Source organism: Lathyrus oleraceus, chromosome 7 (genome assembly GCF_024323335.1).
Source record: "Lathyrus oleraceus cultivar Zhongwan6 chromosome 7, CAAS_Psat_ZW6_1.0, whole genome shotgun sequence".
Classification (NCBI taxonomy): Eukaryota; Viridiplantae; Streptophyta; class Magnoliopsida; order Fabales; family Fabaceae; genus Lathyrus; species Lathyrus oleraceus.
Window position 1 is genome coordinate 131207248 of NC_066585.1, and position 21764 is coordinate 131229011.

Here is a 21764-nt window from a genome sequence, read left to right on the forward strand (position 1 = left end):
CTTGAGCTTGTTTCATCCAACCTTGGTGTCGGTGAAGCCGGTGGTGTAATATTTTCCTCTATCATTGGTTGTTCCATTTCGTCTTCTTCTTCAAAGTAAGGAAGAAAATCATACCTGTCTTCTTGAACACTCCAATCCCAATAATCTTCTTCTCCGAATTCCATGTCACGACTTATGACGATCTTTCCACTATTTGGATTATAGAGCTTGTACCCTTTGGAGCTTGAGTCGTAACCGATGAATACATACTTTTCACTTTTATCATCGAGCTTTGTTCTCCTTTCATCAAGAACGTGAGTATAGGCAATGCTTCTAAACACTTTGAGGTGAGAGATCCCGGTCTTTCTTCCACTCCATGCTTCTTGTGGTATCTTCTCATGCACACTTCTTGTTGGGGAACTGTTTGTCAGATAAACCGCACATACCACTGCTTCGACCCAAAACTCTCTCAGCATCTTCTTGCTCTTAAGCATGCTTCGCACCATGTTAAGTATGGTCCGATTCTTTCTCTCTGCTACTCCATTTTGTTGTGGTGATCTTGGCATTGCTAGTGAGCGGTGGATTCCATGATCTTCACAATATTTGTGGAACTCGTTTGAAATGAACTCTCCTCCTTGGTCAAATCTCATGGCCTTAATGGAAAGACCACTTTCTTTCTCCACAAGGGATTTGAACTTCTTAAAATTTTCAAACACTTCTGACTTCTCCTTCAAGAAATAAACCAATTTTTTTCTAGAATAATTATCAATAAAGAGGAGAAAGTATTTACTCTTACCAAAAGAGTTTGGATTGATTGGTCCATAGACATCAGTGTGTATGAGGTCTAGCGGTTTTGTCGCTCTTGACGTTGATTCCTTTGGAAAGTTTTTCCGGAATTGCTTCCCAACTAGACATCCTTCACATAGTTGATCTGGGTGGTTTATACTAGGCAAGCCTCTCACTATTTCCTTATTTGATAAACATTTTAGATTGTCGAAGTTGAGATGTCTAAATCGTAGATGCCATAGCCACGAAGAGTCGGTATAGCAAGTCTTGAGACACTTTGCAACATCATTTTGAATGTTAAAGAGGAACATTCTATTATTTGACATAGGCACCTTAGCAATCAAGTTATGTCTACAATCTCTTAAGAAAATACTATGTTCTTTCAAGTGGATGTCATAGCCTTTCTCTAATAATTGTCCCAAGCTCAAAATATTATTCTTCATGTTAGGAACATAATAGACATTGGATATGAATTGATGACTCCCATTCTTTAAGTGTATAAGAATTTTACCTTTGCCTTTGACCGGTATCTTTGAGTCATCTCCAAATGAGATATTTCCAGTTGTCGCTTCATTGATCTCTACAAACATGCTTTGATCGTCGCACATGTAATTGCTTGCGTCGGTGTCGAGGTACCATTTGTTTCTTTTCTCTTCAACTTGGTTTTGGCACGCGAGCAACAAATTTTCTTCTTCTCCACCTTTTTCTTCTACAAAGTTAACTTTCTCCACAACGTTCTTCGAGAATCTACACTCAGATGCATAGTGACCGATCTTGTTGCAGTTGAAGCACTTGATTTGTGATTTGTCACACCTCGACCATGAATTTTCTCTTCCACGACCTCTTGTTGCTTGTGGATTCCAACTCCTTTCTCCATTATTAGAGTAGTTGTTATAACTGCCTCTTCCTTCTCCTCCATGTCCTCGTCCACGCCCACGATCTTGGCCACGACCTCGTCCTCTTTGGCTCTTGTAATTCACATAATTTTCTTCCTTTATGTTGAGTTGTAGTAGTTGCTCCATAGCCTCCTTTTGTTTAACTTTTCTCTTTTGTTTTTCTTCGTATGCTTGTAAGGAACCCATAAGTTTCTCAATAGTCATGTTCTTTAAATCCTTGTTTTCTTAAATGCTGGTAACAATGAAGTCAAAACTTGGATTTAAAGTGCGAAGTATTTTATCCATGACTTTTACCTCATCAACATCTTCGCCATTTCTTTTAAGTTGATTGACTACGGCCAATACTCGAGAAAAATAATCAGAAATTGACTCGGACTCTTCCATAAATAAATGTTCAAAATCACCTCTAAGAGTTTGAAGACGAATCTTTTTCACCTGTTCCACTCCTTTGTTGCAAGTTTGAAGTTTGTCCCATGCTTCTTTGGTTGTCGTTACGTTGGAGATCTTCTCAAATGTATTTTTATCCACCAATTGATAAATGAGGAAGAGTGCTTTCTTGTCTCTCTTTCTTGACTCCCTCAATGTCTCCTTTACACCTTGGCTTAGCGATGCTTCATCTTGCTCATTGAAGCCTTTCTCGACGATATCCCACACATCTTGAGCTCCTAGTAGCGCCTTCATCTTGATACTCCAATTGTCATAATTGTTCTTTGTGAGCATCGGCATTTGAAAAGGGAAACCTCCATTCGCCATTTTTTTTAGGACCTTGAAGCTGTGATGCCACTTTGTTGGAAAGAAACCCTTTTTGTGTTTAGGAAAAGTGTGTGGGAATATTAGAGACTTGAATAGAAACTTGGTAGGTAGGAGAATTATTTATGGAAAAGAGAACTTTGTATTTTTGCTTGATGCAAAAGTGTAAGATTACATCTCTATTTATAGTACTCTAAGGAGAACTCTAGACACACTAATTCTAGAGAGTTCTCAACTCTAGATATTCAAAGAGTATTCTAGAAAATATTACAATCTTAAGAAATATATAGATACTCCAAATACTACAAGACTTTTCTAGAAACATTACCCAAAATAAATTAAGTCCAAAATCAAATAATAAAATTAGGCTCAAATCAAGTTTAACATTTCAACATCCTGGACTAATAATCTTTGAATATATAAATTATACATACAACTACAAAAGACCCAAAAAAAAAGTCTGAGAATTGTACAACATGATGGTGTTGCATGACAAAGAAGATATAAATGATGTTTGGAAAAAAATTGGCAACTCAAGGTTCAGGAAAGAGTCAAAAGTTTTGTGTGGATGTTTGGTCATGATAGATTACTAAGAAACTTCCAAAAGAGCATGAAAGGAATGTGAGAATAGGTTGTAATCTTTGTGGGATTTTGTGTGAACATACCATGCATGTGATTAGGGGTTGTCTTAATGCCATGAAATTATGAATGAATAGGGTTCCTGGTAACATAGCCTATGATTTCTTCAATCTAGAGTTAACAGATTGGGTTAGTTTGAACATTAATGCAAGGGACAATGGGAGAAGTGATTTGAAGAGGTTTTAGGTCATCAGGTATCATAGCATATGAACATGGCATAATAAGGAGAATCATGATAACTCGTATATGCGACCTAAGAATCCAGGTAGTTACGTGTTACATAAGTTAAATGACTATGAGGTTGCTATTATCAACAACAGAGTGGCCTTGGGTGGAGAAAAATCAACATTATTGGTAGGTTGGAAACCCCTTTGAACAATTGGGTTAAGTTAAATATGGGTGTGGCGTGTAAGGAGAATAAGGTTGATAGTTGTGGAGGCATTATTTGAGACTGTCAAGGTGAATGTAAGGATGGTTTTTCAAAGCCCGTTGGGATGTGTATGTGATTAGGGCTGAATTATGAGGCGTTTTTGAAGGGTTGAAGCTCATGAAAAGGTTAGGTTTATGATATGTGGAAATGAACATGGATTCTATGTTGGTTATTGAAATTCTAGAGAACAGATCGACAATGACAATATATGAATATTCCTTGGTTAAACAAATTCACCAATTAATGGAGTATCATGATTTTCTGATGAGTGATGCTATAAAGCAAGTTGTTGTTTAGGTGCGTGTTTCAAGGTTACCAATTGAGTACTATGATGCTAGAGTACTTACTTTCATTAGAAACCATATTGGTGTTACCGTTAAAGTGGACAAGAACACTATGAGCAAGGAAAGAGGAAAGTATGTTAGACTTTGTGTGCAGGTTGACCTAACAAAACCTTTGTTGGCAATGTTTGCAGTTACAAAAAGTCTATATAAGATTGAATATGAAGGTTTGCACCTTTTGTGCTTAAGTTATGGTTGTTTTGGCCATTTCAAAGAAGGTTGTGTTGATCAGGTAGATCATATCAGTAAAGATGTGGTAATGGGAAGAAATAATGTACTTGTTGATGGAGGGGCTACTACATTGATTCATGGAGATAAAAAGGATGGGCCTTGGACCATAATGCATAAAGCCATAAGTACAAGGAAATGAAAGGAAGTGGAACACAAAAATGGTGCAAATGCAGGATCGACAAACCACATAACCGGAGCTTTGACAACATTTAATGGTAATAAACCTAGAATGAATGAGAAGGGCTCAAGGTTTATTACTCTTAATGATGATGCTATATATTAGGAAATAGTAAATTCCCAAGAATAAGCCATTAAAAGCAATGATAACACATCAATTAAGGAAAAGTTTGAAAAAGGTGATAAAAGGAGCACCTCTAACGTTCAAATGGAAAGGAAAAAGGGAAATGAAAATACTGAGCAAATCAAACAAAGGAAAAAACAAAGTTTAAAAAAGGTTTTCTAGGCATTAAAAAGGAAAGGAGACATGTGGAACCTTATGGAAAGAATTAGGAAACATATGAAAAGTTGTTTGAAAAACAAAAACTACTGAATATTGTTGCAGGGATATGCTTAACAAATAAGTCTCAATTATAGGCCCTCATTTGATCCAAAAATACTATTAGGCCTGATACAGGCTCAACGGACCTTTTGAAGTAGTTAGTCCCAAAAGCGCTGAGAGCTAACGAGGCGGTGGAAAAAGACATGTATACACCAGTTAATGAAACCGGAGATCAAAACATTCGTAAAAAAGGAAGGAGGGAGATGACATCAATGATGGGAAATCTTTTGAAGAGAGTCATACAAATACGAGTTTGGAAGAAGGAAATTCTGATATGATTGTTGTGGAGTAGATACAAAGCCAAAGATAATGGCTTGAATTTCATCAATAAATTGTGTTTATGGTTGATACAAGTCATAAAATTATGTTAGTGAATTTTAGAGGTGCAACGAGTAAAGATCTTGTTAGAGTTGCGTCTGAATATTCTAGTTATCATGGAAACGAGAGTTGACCTAAGCACTTTGGTTAACTCTTTTAAGAGGCTGGGTTTTGACAAGTTACTAGCAATAGAGATAAGGGTTTTTCAGAAGGAATTTCCTTAACATGGAATTATGATAAGGTGGGGGGTGAGGTTCTTGAAAAGTATTTCTAGTTCCTGCATGTTAATGTGAAGTTCACAACTGGAGATGAGTGTTTATTCACCCCCAGCCTATGTTAGCCCTAGAAGAAGGGCGTAAAGAGTTAGGGAAGAAATTAAAAAGTTTTTTGCAATTCATAAATAAGGGATAGCTTTTTGGGGGAGATTTCAATGATATCTTAAGTGTTGCTGGGAAAAAAGGAGGGGTCAAAGCATCAATGGAGAAATGTGATCGTTTTAAGCATCAAATGGAATCTTGTAGACTGATGGACCTGGGTTTAACTAGGTACATGTATACTTGGAGGGCCTCATTTTACAAGGTGGAACTCTAATTTATGAAAGGTTAGACAAATTAACATGTAATGATATATGGAGGATTCAATTTACTGATACATTTGTGAAAGTGCTCACTATAATAGAGTTCTCAGATCATCATTATATCCTAGTTTCTCTTTGGGAAGATGGCAATAGAAGGAGAACAAAAATACTTTGCTTTTAAAGTTCTTGGCTTCTCGAAGATACTTATGAAAACTGGCTCAATGAGGTTTAGAATGAGGGTCACACCATTTCGAGGAATTTGGTAAAATTCAAGAATTGGGTTTCATCTTGGAGTAACCTTACTATTCATAATGTTCAAGTCCAGAAGAATAACCTGTTACAAAGAATCTAAGATATTAAAAGAATCTTCCAAGATGGAAGAAGACATGAAAGGATAAATAGTTTGGAAAGGAACTTACAAAAGGAGTTGTTGAAGATCCTCCACCAAGAGGAAGTTGTGTGGTTTCAGAGCTCTAAAGCTAGTTGGTTGGTCGATGGTGACATAAATATCACTATTACCATATTAAAGAGGTTCAAATAAGGAGAAAAAAATTGAGTTATGATGATTAAAGATAGGATGAGAGAGTGGATAGAAGACCAAAAGCAGTTATAAAATATGTTCAAAAACTTCTTTCACAATCTTTATACTACTGAGACTAGAATTAGTCAACGAAAACATACTAGAACTTCCTTCCCTATAATTAACATGCATGATAAGCTTAAGTTGCAAGAGGATATTAGCTATTATGAAGTTAAGCATGCCTTATTACAAATTCCCCCTTAGAAAGCTCTAGGGCCAGATGGTTTTCGACATGTTTCTTGCAAAAATCCTAGCCTACAATTATTGACAACATTGTCAGAGACATAAACCATATGTGGAGTAATCTTGAGACTATTGAGGAGGTTAACAAAATAGAATATGTTAGATACCTAAGGTCCTTGATCCTACATGTGTTAAGCAACTCATACCTATTTATTTATGCAACACGATTTATAAGGTTTTGAGAAAGTCACAGTGAATAGAATGAAGGACATAATTGATACCATTATTGCCGCTTGCCAAACGAGCTTCATACCGGGAAGAAACATACAATAAAATATTATTATTGCTGAAGAGATGTTGCATAACATGAACATAATGAAGGAAAAATAAGGTTATTTTGTGGTTAAGGTGGATCTAGCTAAAGCCTATGACAATCTAACTTGGAATTTGGTTAACAATGTGCTTTATGAGATTGGATTTCTAGATAAACTAATCCAAGTCATCATGGCTAATATATCTTATATGAGCATGAACATTAGGTGGAATGGTATTAATTATAGTTACTTCCAATCCAATAAAGGCTTAAGGTAAGGTGACCCAATCTCCCGTTACCTCGTTGTGTTATGCATGGATAAACTTTTGCATATGATTAGTGAAGTTGTGGAGAAAGGAGATTAGATTGGAACTAAGGCGGGCAAGGGAAGCCATGTCATCTCTCGTTTAATGTTTGTTGATGATTTACTCCTCTTTGGAAAAGCAACTACAAATCAAAAGCTTTGCGTGGAAAGTGTTCTCAATAAATTATGTCAGCAATTAGGGCAAAGAGCTAGCGTTGCTAAGACAAGAGTGTTATTCTCAAAAAATACTTAAGCGAGAGTTGCTGAGTTTTTCAGATTTTAAGGAGACAAAAAACTTGGGTAAGTACCTTGGTGTGACCTTAATAGGGAAAACCCTTAGACACAATTTTTTTGCCTATCCTTTAGAGAATATCAAGGCAAAACTCACAAGCTGTAAAGTCAAGCACCTGTCTTTTGCAACTAGAGTAACTTTAGTAAAATATGCCCTGGAGGCGATGCCTACCTATACTATAATGTCCACTGTCATTCCTAAACAAAGTCTTAAAGAAATTCAAGCTCTCCATAGGAATTTTATTTGGGGTGACACTAAGAGTGATAAGCATATTCATGCGGTTAATTGGAGAACCATCACTAACCCCAAAATGATGGGTGACCTAGGACCGAGGAACCTAGTTGTGACCAATAGAGCTAGCCTGTAAAAGTTTGGATGGAAGCTTATGAATGGGGACGAAGGTCTCTTGGTGCCAAGTGCTCAGAGGTAAATATGGTTGAGGCTATGAGAACTTTTACAATGTGATTATTAAGCCATTTGACTCCAATTTTTGGAAGAATATTGGTAAGGGGCAGTCAATAAAGTCTCTTATTAGTTGGGATATTAGGAATGGAGAAATGACTAACGCCTGGATTAATTCTTGGATTCCTTTAGGAGTTATAGGAAACAATGAATGAATTGCAAATATGAACAATACTCAAATTACTAATTTTGTTGATCTAATGATTGAAAATGGATAGTGGAACCTTGATTATCTTCAAAGATTTATGCCTAATAATATAGTGGAAGAAATCTTAGCCATCCACCCTCCTTGAGCCTATAATGGGAAGGATGTGTGCCAATGGAAAGGATCTAGAGATGTGATCATTATTTTCCTAGATGTGCATCATTTATTGACGAACTCCAATAGTAGTGACAATGATCATGAAGTAGCGTGGAAGATAATATGGAACTTAAAGACCCCTGAAAGAATCAGGGCCTTCATTTGACAAGTCAATCATGACACTTTAATCACCAATTTTCACCTGAGTAGGATGAATATTAGAGACCTCTTCTGTCGGGATTGCATGAAGGAAATTGAAACTGTGCTACATGCTATACGAGATTGTGTTGTTGCTAAAACCAATTTGGATCTTGTTTATTAGAGAGTTATGCTGGAACACTTTTTTTAATACAGGTTTGTAGTAATAAATGCGAATGAACTTGCATAACAATTATGGTTATGGAAACACTGAAGACTGGAACACTCCCATGTCATTCATTATGGTATTGGTGTAACACAAAGATGCATGATGCAAATTTTATTACTCCAACTGTGTTGGATGATGACATTAAGAGAAGATTTCAAGATTATAAAATGGGCTTCGAGTTGCAGAGAAAATTGCATTTTCTGATCCAGAACTTGATCTGCATTAGGCAGAGATTGACGTAGGCGAATTGGATTACAATTAATGTGGATGGTGTTGTAAAGAAAAATGGGAAAGTTGGTTATGGTGGTTTACTTCACGATTCATTAGGCAGGTGGATATGAGGTTTCTCCAAGAAAATTGGAGTTTGTAGTCTTTTCGCATAGAGATGTATAAGGTGTTTGAGAAGGCCTAACTTTTGCTAGTGGGAAAGGTTTCTCGAAGATTGAGTTGCAAATAGATAACAAAATGGAGGTTATTAATAAAAGACACAACAAAGTCAAGGAAGGTACTTGTATGTCAAACAAATCAAGAACTATTGGAATGAGGAGTGAGAGGTTAGAGTCTCTCATGTGCATCGTGAAGCCAATCATAGTGTGGATGCTCTGACTAACAAAAGCCTTTATCATGAATTAGGATTTAGGGTGTATGACGATTGCCTTAAGGATCTTTTTGTGTTCTTTTCGAATTATGTAGTTGGGGCTTCCATTTATTTTTGAGTAGTTGTTCTTTCTTTTGGGCTTAAGCCCGCCTAATTAAAAAATATATAAAATATTCGGATGAAATACTCTCAATATATGTACTAAATAATCTTTGAATACTATATAAATTATTCATTTTAAAATTTGAAATTTCATCATTAGTATATCATGAAGAGGAAAAAAAATACTACTATTAGCAAGAGATTAACATTTTAAAAATATCAAATAAAAACCTCTCTCGGTTAAAATGAGGGATGAAAAATGAGAGATTTTAATGAATGGAATAGAAGGGAAGGAGAGATAATCTTTTTAATTATTTATATGTTTGATTCAAAAGAGAAGAGAGAAGGGGGAATTGAGAGATTTTAATTAAAAATATGTTCGGTTCACAAGGATAGGAGAGATATTTTATTAATGATTTACATTTTTATCTTTATGAACTTATATAAATCATGTGATATTTAAAAAGTGAAAAATTTATAAGTAGTTTTTTGGTAATAACATATGCATAAATAATAAAACACAAAATTTATATTTTTGAATGATTAAAAAAGTTATAACTTACTACATAATGTTTAAAAAAATTTGAGTACACTTGATTCACAATATAATTCTCTGATACAAATTAAATTATGTGTTGATAACAATCTTAAAATCGTAATGAACCATTTAACAAAAAAATACATAAAATCACTTATTACTAAATTATATATATATATATATATATATATATATATATATATATATATATATATATATATATATATATATATATATATATATATATATATATATATATATATATATATATAAAATATGAATGATTTAAAATTTGATATAAAAAAATATAATAAGGAAAAATTAGAAGGAAAAAAATAAATTTTAATAAATATAAAAGTAAAAACACAATAAAAAATTTATAATAATAAAATATGAAAAATAATTTGAAAATGAAGAATATTTATGATAAATTTATAGAAGCAACAAAAAAAAATCACATAAAAGAGAAGCAATAAACAAAAAGAAATAACATTGAAATATTAAAATAAAACTAAAAATATTTTAATAAATATAATAATTTTTTAAATATTAAAGTACACGTCTCCTTTCTTCTCCTCCAAATCCCTCAATTTGGGTGAAAAAAATATTTTAAAAGAGATTTACTCCCCTCCCCTCATAGATTTTAAATCAAACACATTTTCTCCCTTTACTTCTACTCCGTTTACCACGAACCAAACACATTTAAATTAAAATTTTCTATTAGCAAGAGATTAACATTTAAAAAATATCGAATAAAAACCTCTCTCGTTTCGAGCACTAACTGTATGAGGAAGTAGCAGTGTCGGAACTCACTGAAAGTGATCTTCATCCTTCTTCCATTCTTATAGCAACCAAGTATCATCCTGGACAAGGTAAAATTTTCTTCTTAGTTATTACGTTACAATGCAAGGTGGATCAGTGACCCATTTTCTGATGTTCACCTTCAGCGACTACGTTCTGTCACTACATATTTTTCATGTTCCAAATACTGCTTACAAAGTGTTCGACGTAATGTCCCTGAAACGAAGTGGATCATTATTAAGCTGAATTAATAGAACATAAAAACTAGTTAATTATTTGATTGGTTAGTTAGAGTTTATTATAAGTTGGTTAGTCAAAGTTCCATTTCTTTGAAACTCATTCCTGTTGGTCCTTTACACTGTAAATATTGTTTCTTTCATTTCATGTGCCCAAAAAGTTTGGCTACTCTATCTATCATCCCTTTTATTGTATTAGTTATAAAATCATCAATGTTTATACGTTATAGTTGGATGTGATTGTGCTAGTTCACGAGTTATTACAATTCTTAACATGACACACATTGAACTTTTGTACTTGTTGTCATTACAATGCGAGAGGTTATGTCAAGATTTAGTTGAAAGTAGTGAAGAACCCATGCAATATTCTAGAAATGTGAACTTGTTGGGAAAGAGATGTGTGAAATTCTACCATGTGTCATTTAGCGGGAAGAATTTTCTTAGAAATAGATAGATAGAAAGATAGACTCTCTTCATTATTAAGATGATTAGCATCAGTTAAAGTAGTCTCAATTTTTTGGGTTTGTACAAATTGCTTTATCTGGAAGAATCTTTCTGCCGTGTGTCATTTATAAAAATCATTTCTGAAAATACATTGAAAATTTTTCTTACAACATCAGTATGTCATAGTTCCTGCTGGACACTTTCATTTCAATTATAATCACTAAGACATACACGACTCTATATAATTCATTCTGATTGCTTTTGGTTTAATATATTTATGCTATCTGTTACTGTTGGTGCCTTTTTTCCTTTGGTTGTATAGCTTGAGATAGACACATTGACGTGTAAGTTCTCAATATTTCCAGTTTGGACAACATCCACTCATTCAAGCATAAGTTGACTTGTACATATTCCATTTGATAAAAGACTTGTCCTATTTGAAAGTTAATATGTAGGGTATTTTGGGTACAATCTTCAGTATTTGAATCTGAAGTTTGCAGCCCCGGTTTTCTATTTGATATAGTGAAAGGGATGAGCTCGCCCTTTCTTTCTATTAGGTGCTGCTGTAAGTTTGAAATTCTTGCTCTTTATTTTTTGTAAATTGTGAGGTTGAATGTTAACTTGAGTTGAAAATCCATGGAACTGTAGTGGTAAAGCTTTCCCTAAATATTTAGAATTTTTTGATGAATGGTTAAATTATGCACAAACTAACTTATGTAGTTGTTGGGTTACAGGGTTTAAACCTGATGTGGCGCAGAGGTAGGGAAGGTTTCTGCCGTCTTCGCCGGTTCACAACGGCGGTGCGACGGCGCTCAGAAGACGAAGGTGACTGGCTCTATGCCTCAGAGTGGTGGGGTTCTACCAACGACGACGGAAAAACCATTCTACGATCAACTTCTGCCAAGGGAAATGGTGTCGTTTCAGTAGTCGCACATCCCTCCTCCCGACCCAATAGAATGCATTGGTCAAAAATGGAAAGATGGTTGCAGCAGAGGTGTGAGGAGGTGCATCCTGGATATGGTAGTGAAGGGAATCTGAGGGTGCTTGGATATCAATGGCGGGTGCTGCGTTTCAATGATGTTACTCGCCAGAGCACGGCAAAAGTATTACTAACTTACCGCGAAAACAAGCCAGAACTTGTCTATCTTATGCAACAACCACATTGCTTGGCTGTTCCATATGTGAAGAGTATGGTATCTGCTGGGTTGAGTGCTATATCCTCATGTAATTTTGATATAGTTAGCACATTACAAGGAAAAAAAAGTATGCACATTTTATGCATTGGTCATGGTGGGGGAAGCCTACCATTGTTTTTGGCAAGTAAAATCCAAGGTGCTATTGTCCATGTAGTTGAAATTGATCCACTTGTTATCTCGGCATCAATTCGTGCTATGGGGTTCCCAGCATTTTCACTCATGACAGAATCAGGTCACCGGACTTTTGCAAAACCCGATATCATTAATGAAGTTATGTGGAAAGGCACCCATGAGAGGATTTGCCTTCATGAAACAGATGCTGAGGAATTTATTACTAATAATACCAATCTATATGATATGATCTTTGTTGATGCTTATGATGGTGATGATGTCTTTCCCCACAAGTTATGGGACCCAGATTCGCCTTTCCTAAAATCTCTTAAAACCCGGCTTCATCCCAAACATGGTACTGTTGTGGTGAACCTGCATTCTGACGTTGATGTACGGAACCATGATGGATCAACTCCTTCAGAGTTTGAGCAAGTTTTACCAATGGGAAAGTATGTGTCTCAAGTGTGCAAAGCATACAAGGACGTGCTTTTAGGAACTGGAAGCTCTTGTGGAGAGAAAAGAGGTTCTGGCATTGCTTTTACTGTTGCAGTTCCTTGGACCTGTAATACGTCTCTAGTTGCATGTAGAGGTTTTGGTAGAGATAATCAATATATTAACCGGGACTTGGTTCTAAACACTCTCATATCCAAATCCCTTGAACTGGAACATGCTATGGACTTGCCATTCTCATGTTTGGAATACATAAAAGGAGGTCTTTTTCTTGTTGACTAGTTTGTTGACCAGAATATCTGTGTAATATGTTTTTTATTGAGACATACTAAATTGTGGCAAGAAAATACTCATAGTTCTTGAGACGCCATTGTTTTTATACTCGAGTTTTAATTGTTAGTAGCTAAGATTTGATCCTTAAACCTCCTTGCCAAACACGGATTTATTTGTTATTAACTCAACCACTTGAGCCATACCATTCCGGTACTTTTTTAGTTCTGTTATCAATTGTAACTTTTGAACTTAATTGTCTTTAAAGTTTTGAATTCTTAATTTGAAGGGAAAATTGGCCGTAGGTGTTGGTTACTGTGTTTATGAGGTGTTCAACTGATCATAACTAGTTTTCTTGGGCTTCTATCATGCGAACTTCATTTTGAGCTTTCGCGGGACTGTTTAAGCTCCCTAGGTTTCAGAGACATAGTAGCACAAACAGGTTTGTTTGAATAATGGATAAAAGAAAATTTTAAATTTATTATATTTCATTAATTGGTTTTTTTACCGAGATAACCCACTTTTTCGAAAAAATTCCCAAAATACCCCAGTTTTCAGCAAAATTCTCAATCTACCCCACTTTTAGGAGGAGGCGCCAATTGAATTGGCGACTCCTCTTAAAAATTGCAAGGAGGCGCCAATTCAATTGGCGACTCCCTTAAAAAAGCCTCAAATGGAAAAACCTCCAACATGAAAGTTGTAGATCTTTTCAAGACAATGAATTTGGACATAAATTTTGCATCATTTGGAGTTTTTATGAGAAAGTTATGGGCAGTTGAAGTTGGACTTCTGAGTTTTTCAACTGTTATCTGACCTATAATGTCTTGCATTATCGCATGTGTTTCTTTTAGGAATATGAAAATTTGTCCAACATAACATTTGAAGTAGACATCTCAAATTTTCCAATGCACTTGGTCCCAAGAGTCATTTTTCTTCTTGTAAGATGCAGCCAAACGAAACTTACAAAGCATGTTACGACATTCGATAACATACATTCTAGAATCAGTGCGTTTCACTGTAAAGTCAGCAAAGTTGTTCATGTGGAATTTTTTAATTGCCAAGACACATTCTTCTTTGGTACGAAACATGTCTCCCACCTTTAATTCGCATACTGGTCTTGGATACGGATTATAGAAGACACTGTCGGATGTTTCATCGTCGTGAAGATCCATATTTGTCATATGTTGAGGAGGATTGTAGGCATGACTAGGAGGTATTGGAGGTGGTTGAGCATCATCTTCCACACCAACATTCTAACTACTTCATCTACAATACTTCTTTTACAATTTCATCTTCAACAACATCTTCCAATTTCATCTACACCAACTCCCCAACAATATGTCTTTACTCACAATGGGCGAAGCACACAGAGGAACAGTTGCAAACATCGCAACATACGTAAGTTTTTTCTTATACTAATTTTTTATGTTTCATCTCCACCAACCCCATTTTATTTTGAAATACCAACTTAGTCAAGTGTTATATTATTTCTATTATAAGATGTATCAAGGTTTCGAACTCGAGTCCACGAATTTGTCCCAATGGACCCGATGATTCAACCTTATGTTGAACTCGTCGGTTTTGGTCAGATTAGCAAGATTATGTCTTGGTCTATAGATAACAAGTTCATTCTAGCCTTATGCGAAAGATGGAGGCCAGAGACACACACTTTTTGGTTTCCAACCGGTGAGTGTACCGTGACGTTGAAAGACGTCTACATGCTTTTAGGACTACGAATTGAAGGCAAAGCTGTTAATGGTAAGACCAACTATGCAAGTTCAATTTGCATGGAGCTTTTAGAAACTGATTTGTTAGATGATAATGCTAGAGGTCAAGGTATACTACTCTCACGCCTAAAGTCATATTATAATAGTTTATATTTAGATGAGCATTCTACCGAAGATGCTCGAATAATAAAAACTAGGTGTTACATTATGTTGTTACTAGGATCCTTTTTATTTCCCGAAGGTAGTGGTTCTAGCATGCATATTATGTACTTACCTCTACTTAGACATGTAGATAGAATAGGTAGTTACAGTTGGGGATCCGCATGTCTAGCCTATCTCTATAGTTTGTTGTGCAAAAACTCCCACAAAGATACATCTACATTTTCTGGATGTGCTGTTTTGCTACAAGCATGGGGATGGTCAAGACTACCGTCTCTAGCACCGGTCAATAACAACCCTTTCACTTTTCCATATGCAAAAAAGTAAGTTGTTTAAATTGTTATATCTTTACTTACTTCCTTACAGTTTAGTACCTATAACTAATTTATTTTAACTTTTTGGTGTAGATGGTCGGCACGTGGTATGAGTTACAGCAGATGTCCGAGACACTGTATTACTCAGTATCGCAACCTGTTGGATCACCTTCGACCGACAGACGTAAGCAAAATAACTTCATTCATTCGTCATATTATGTTGACTTTTTCTACATTCATTTAAATCCCATCTTCTTTAACATTTCAATTCATTTGGCGTACATACCTTAATCTAGATCATGAGCATGAGGTCAACCCTGAAGACGCAGCCGTATGGACAGCATGCACACCGATAATACGGTTCACAACAGTGGAGATGCACAACACCGATCGTGTGAAGTTGCAGTTCGATATGGTCCAGAATATCCCAGATCCCCCAGCTAGCCTAGGAGAATGGCATATGCGTAAAGTGAACGACCAATGGAACGTCAACCCTTGGCAAACCTTCGCAAGATCGGAGTGTAGCAAGTGGAAGCACCGTCATGACCATGTCTTAACTGACGCAGTCATGCCAAATGAGGTAAAACCAAGTCGTACTTATATGGCTTGGTACATATCAGTTGGATTTCAATTCATCGCCGATGATATGTACCTCTACGACCCATGCCAGACAAGTTACACACAAGAAGGATCAACATCTAACCCCCAACAACATTCTCAGCCCGGTTACTCACAACCACCTATCCGTCAAACTTTCCGTTCCACAAACACACAAACATACAACCAAAACATGCCATTCACCCAACCCCAATACCAAGAACATCCCCCATACCACCACCAACAAATGGACCATCAACCTCAGACCGAACATCGTTTCGCACCTACAGCATCACCCTACCAAAGTCGCCTTAGCCAAAACACTAACCGCCCCTCCTCCTACCGTAGCCAAGAACCCCAAACATCACAATACCAAAATATCCCACAACCATATCTCTTCCAAACACCCCAACAACCTTTCCAACCTTTCCTAGACCCATCATTCACACCCATGTCTCCCTTCAACCGTCCCGGTCGCCCATCCATGAGTCAACCACACCCCAACTTCTCTGGCATGGGTAATGAGCTCAGCTACGCCGGTACACCATCATTGAATACTGAAGACTATGCTGAGTTGGCTGAATACCTCAACGGATCTTCTCCTGTAGGAGGTAATGACGCTCCTGGACCATCAGATGAACAAACACCGGTGCAGAATCGTCAACGTAGGTTAGGGCCAAGGGTTAGGGTAGCTAGGGGATGTGGGACCGGAGGTCGGTTAGGTGATCCCGGTCATCACCATTAGGATTCTTTGTGTAAACTCCAACTTTTATTAATATCAAGTCGTATTATATCAAATTTATCTTTGTGTAAACTCCAAACATTAGGTTTCTTTGTCTAAACTCCATTTTGGCAAAATTCACATACACATTCACATACCCAAGAACCTAACTCACTCATTTTTAATTATTTTGAGGTTGGACAAAGTGCATTGGAAAGTTTGAGATGTCTACTTAAATTTTTATGTTGGACAAAATTTCATAATTCAAAAATAAACACATGTCATAATACAAAACATTATAGGGCACATAACAATTGAAATGTCAAAGAGTCCAAGTTCAGGTGCCCATACCTTTCTAAAAAAAATGCAAATGATGCAAAATTTTAGTCCAAATTCATTGTCTTGAAAAGATGTACAACTTTTATGTTGAAGTTTTTGTCATTTGAGGGTTTTATCATTCAAACAGAAGGGCTTGAAGTTGGTCCCTTTTGGCAAAATTCACATACACATGTTTTGACAAAAACCCTAATTTTGGGTCAAGTTCGCAAGGACCTAACTCACTCATTTTTAATTATTTTGAGGTGGTACCAAGTGCATTGGAAAATTTGTGATGTCTACTTCAAATGTTATGTTGGACAAAATTTCATAATTCTAAAAGAAACACATGGGATAATGCAAAACATTATACGTCAGATAATAGTTGAAATGTCAAAGAGTCCAAGTTCAGGTGCCCATACCTTTCTCAAACAAAATGCAAATGATGCAAAATTTTAGTCCAAATTCATTATCTTGAAAATATCTACAACTTTTATGTTGAAGGTTTTGTCATTTGAGGTTTTTATCATTCAAGCAGAAGGGCTTGAAGTTGGTCCCTTTTGGCAAAATTCACATACACATATTTTGACAGAAACCCTAATTTTAGGTCAAGTTCGCAAGGACCTAACTCACTCATTTTTAATTATTTTGAGGTGGGACCAAGTGCATTGCAAAATTTAAGATGTCTACTTCAGTTGTTATGTTGGACAAAATTTCATAACTCTAACAGAAACACATGCAATAATACAAAACATTATAGGTCAGATAACAGTTGAAAAAATCAGAAGTCCAACTTCAACTGCCCATAACTTTCTCATAAAAAATGCAAATGATGCAAAATTTATGTCCAAATTCATTGTCTTGAAAAGATCTACAACTTGCATGTTGAAGGTATTTCCATTTGAGGCTTTTTTAAGGGAGTCGCCAATTGAATTGGCGCCTCATCTTAAAAATTACACATAGGCGCCAATTGGATTGGCTAGGGCAGGTGCCCTAGCCAATCCAATTGGCGCCTCCTTGCAATTTTTAAGAGGAGTCCCAATTCAATTGGCGCCTCATCCTAAAAGTGGGGTAGATTGGGAAATTTTATGAAAACTGAGATATTTTGGGAATTTTTTTTCGAAAAAATGGGTTATCTCGGTAAAAAAACCTCATTAATTTGATTTGATTTGGGTCTTTTAGTTTTTTCATCAAATCAAGCCAAATCAATTTTGATAAAATTAATTTTTATACTAACAAAAAAATCTTGCTGGTTTAGATTATATGATAAAAAAGAAAAATATAAGAATAAACACTCACATTTGTAAACAAAATTAACAATCATTGTTTAAAAATAAAATAAAAACTTGTGACCTTCCACTAATTAGATTGGACTGAAGTTGATGTTGATGCCCACTTACTTACCTGATCCCAGGGAAAGAAGTTGAAGATTATTGAATTGGAGTTGTGTTCTTCTAATTCATTGAGTTGAGTTGCATCAATCTAACATTGTCGGCTTTTGCAAATTAAAGTTCAACTTCTTTATGGTTTAAATGGCTTTATATTGCAACTCAATAGGTAATAGGTAAGGGACAAGCTTTTTATATAAGGAGATTTTTTTAATGCATATAATATTATGATACTTCGTGAAAATATAAAAATATTCACAGTTTTTTAAGATACATCTTCGATGCACCTTGCGTCAAAAGAATTCTGACTTAACGTTGAAAAAAAATACGAAATTGCATCTTGTTAAATATTACGGAGATGCATCTCTGAACGATATTGGTTCTAAAACGCGTCAGAACCCTTCTCCTTTCTCACTTTCAAAAAAATATTCTTTTTTTTTTAAAACTCTCTCAACTTACATTCTCTCAAAAATATTCAACCAAGTTCAAAATTTCTTCCATCAACATCAAGTACACCAGAAATATCATTAAACACTGAAGTAAACTCTCAATTTATAAAAAAATTATTTTTGTAATTTTTTATTTAATTTTTGTATAGATGAGTAGAAATTGACGATTAGGTTAAGAAATAGATGATTTTTGCATGAATGATAGTCTATACATAGTGAAAAACGTGTTTGATGATTAAAAATAACAATCAATTCATTGTTTTGGGGGGTTTGATGGTTTGCATTACCGCCATTGACGAACCTGAAAGTTGCAGAAAATTTCGGAGACGCATCTCTAGAATTTTTCAACGTTTGGGTTCCCAGGAACCGAAACCGGAGATGCATCTTCGTAACTTTTCTGTTTGTTTTTTTTCTTGCTTGTAAGTTTGCTTGTAGTAATTGTGTGACACTTGTTTGATTTACTTATGTAAGTGTAAAGTGCACCTAAGAGGGGAGGGGTGAATTACGTACATTGATCAATTTTCGATTTTAGTGAAATGTTACTTTAACTTTATGGTTTTATGGTGTTTATGAAAGTTGTAAAATGTATAAAAGTAAATAATATTAAGGGATTATACTAGTTTCTCTCATAGTCCGAGGGTACGTCTAGTCCTCTTACCACATGTAAGAGATTTCACTATTTGTTAGAACCCTATACAAGCCTAATCCTAACCTCTATACACAAGTTACTAACTAAATTAATAAGACACACTTCCTTATAATATTACAAATTAGAAAAAGAAAACAACTATCTCTTTTTCACTTTCTTATTTCCAACAATCATGGACAACACGGTATATTCACAAATCTGAGTTTTGACAAGAGGTTGAAGTAATATTTATATCAATTTCTAGAATTGATCTTCCCTTTCAAGTAGACAATTCACAAGGATGTTACACAAGTTCTCAGAACTGAATTGATGAAACTTTTTAAAGATGCAATGAAATTGAATGCAGAAAATTTCACACAAAAACTTATGACACGAGACACTTGTTTAAAAATGAAAGATTGAGTTTGAATTATAATGAAAGAGGTGAAGAATGAAAATATGATATCACAAGTATTTATACTTGCATAATACATTTTTGAAGAAGCATGATTTCATGAAACAATGACATGATTGTGTTTACTGTGAAATTTAGTAAATAAGTGATGGTCTCTTGTAAAAGGTTGCTTGCATGATTGACCAGATAATCCTAGAACATAATGCTAAAAATATTTTTAAGTTTCGTGTGATAATGTGAAAGGTTTCGACGTGGTCGAAATCTTTATGTAGAAATAGTGCAAATTAAGGTATAATTATTGGAAAGGTAATTGACTTCGACAATGATAAAATGACACGAATTTTGTAAAGGATAATGTAAAAGTGAAATGCAATAACAATGAAATGAAAGCAAGATTGCAAAAGAAATAAATTGAAGTAAAAGACTTTGAATTAAATAAAATGCTGTTTGGAATCACACATTTTGCTCAGATAACTCGTTTCTCGCTTCGCTCGGGTACTTTGAGTTTGTGAGCTTTTTGTAGTGAATTCAAACACTAGAACTCTTATTTATACTAATGTAAAATAACTGCTTATAAAAATCTTCTCTTCAGAAATTGATATGTAATTACTGCACGTTTTTCACCTTTGAAACGTCTTCCATGTGTCCCTCTGGAGAAGACTAAAAAACAGTTACTTGTTTTAAATTTGTTTCTTCGCGCCACCTGCAGTTTATCGATGTGTTTTGCTGATTATTGACGTCGAAATCTTGAACAATGCTGCCATCAAAATCTTGGACGAAATCTCTTTTCAGAAAATACTAAGTCCCAATCTCTATCCCACATTCGAGACTTCGACCCCTTAGCTGAAAAACTGAGTCGAAATGCCATTTCAATCTTCCAACTTTTTCCCAAGTTTTTTCCTTATTGTGTCGAGATTTGATCATGATGAGAATCGTAGCTAAAAGATTGATAGAGGCGTTTTAAAATTCGTTGAAATAAGATTTTATGCCAAAAAGTGTCATTGCTTTAGTGGTAATTGGTTAACACATAATGTAACCGGTTACATCTGAAGCGTGTTATAAAAAAATTTGAAGGTGTAATCGGTTGTAGGTATTGGTTAATTGGTTACACTTGATACATTTTTGAAAAATACTTCAATTTTTGTTATGGTAACAAGTTAACAATATTGTGTAACCGGTTACACCTGACGAGAAATTGAAAAATACTTTAAGTAAAGTGACAATGCAAAAACATAAGTTATCAAAATGAGTTGTATACATCAAGGTGAAATGATTATGATGTTTCTGAGCACTATGGTAAAACACATGATTAAATTGTAACTTGTACCTTAATAATGTGATCAATATTCTAAGGTCCAAGATCATCTTGACATTGTTGCTTGTGATACAAGTCTTGATACCATAAAGCTTTTGAATATGGATATTTTTCTCATCCTTTGATAATGCACATGATATTGAGATATATACTCATCTTCATCAAAACACAATGTTGGATAAACTTCTCTTTACAATCTCTCTCTTTTTGATGATGATAACCATTGAAAATTTTAATTGATTGAATCTTTTAGAACATTGAAAAGCTCTTTAGCAAGTTCTCCCCCTAACTTTGATAACCCCCTTTGATCAAACTCCCCCTTGATCAATAGCGAATTTGAAGACTTTGTTTCTGCATATGCTAGAGGATACAAGCACACATATCTTGTCCCCTTTTGTCATTATCAAAAGGAAGAGGAAAAATAGAATAGTAAAGTATTGAAATGTGAAACAAAATTTTAAACAATACGGAATTTTAAACATAACAAAACCATATAACATAATCCAACCACATAGTTCATAACATAAAAGTTGTCTTCAAGTTACATATCAAGAAAACTGGCTGTGACAAGGTTATAAATGGAGCATATATTATTCTAGATTACTTAATTTGAAATGCCGTGTTATGGTATTGGAGTCGTTGATGAAGTGGTTTCCTGATGCTTATAGATCCCATCTTCATC

General features: G+C 35.0%; 1 protein-coding gene across 2 annotated transcripts; it reads left to right on the plus strand.

Moving 5' to 3' along the window:
• The first annotated feature begins 10107 nt into the window (after nucleotides 1-10107).
• Nucleotides 10108-13287, plus strand: LOC127106392 (uncharacterized). 2 transcript variants are annotated; one of them, XM_051043687.1, is made up of 2 exons: nucleotides 10108-10418; nucleotides 11762-13287. In XM_051043687.1, exon 2 carries the CDS (start codon nucleotides 11774-11776, stop codon nucleotides 13064-13066), a length of 1293 nt encoding a protein of 430 aa, XP_050899644.1. In that variant the 5' UTR covers nucleotides 10108-10418; nucleotides 11762-11773; the 3' UTR covers nucleotides 13067-13287. The 2 variants fall into 2 exon arrangements, with proteins under 2 accessions (XP_050899644.1, XP_050899645.1); XM_051043688.1 differs by lacking the exon at nucleotides 10108-10418 and adding an exon at nucleotides 10465-11592.
• Nucleotides 13288-21764: the final 8477 nt, after the last annotated feature.

Excerpts from the sequence above, each read along its gene's own strand:
- LOC127106392 (XM_051043687.1), top strand. The coding sequence starts at position 11,774 with ATGTGGCGCAGAGGTAGGGAAGGTTTCTGCCGTCTTCGCCGGTTCACA.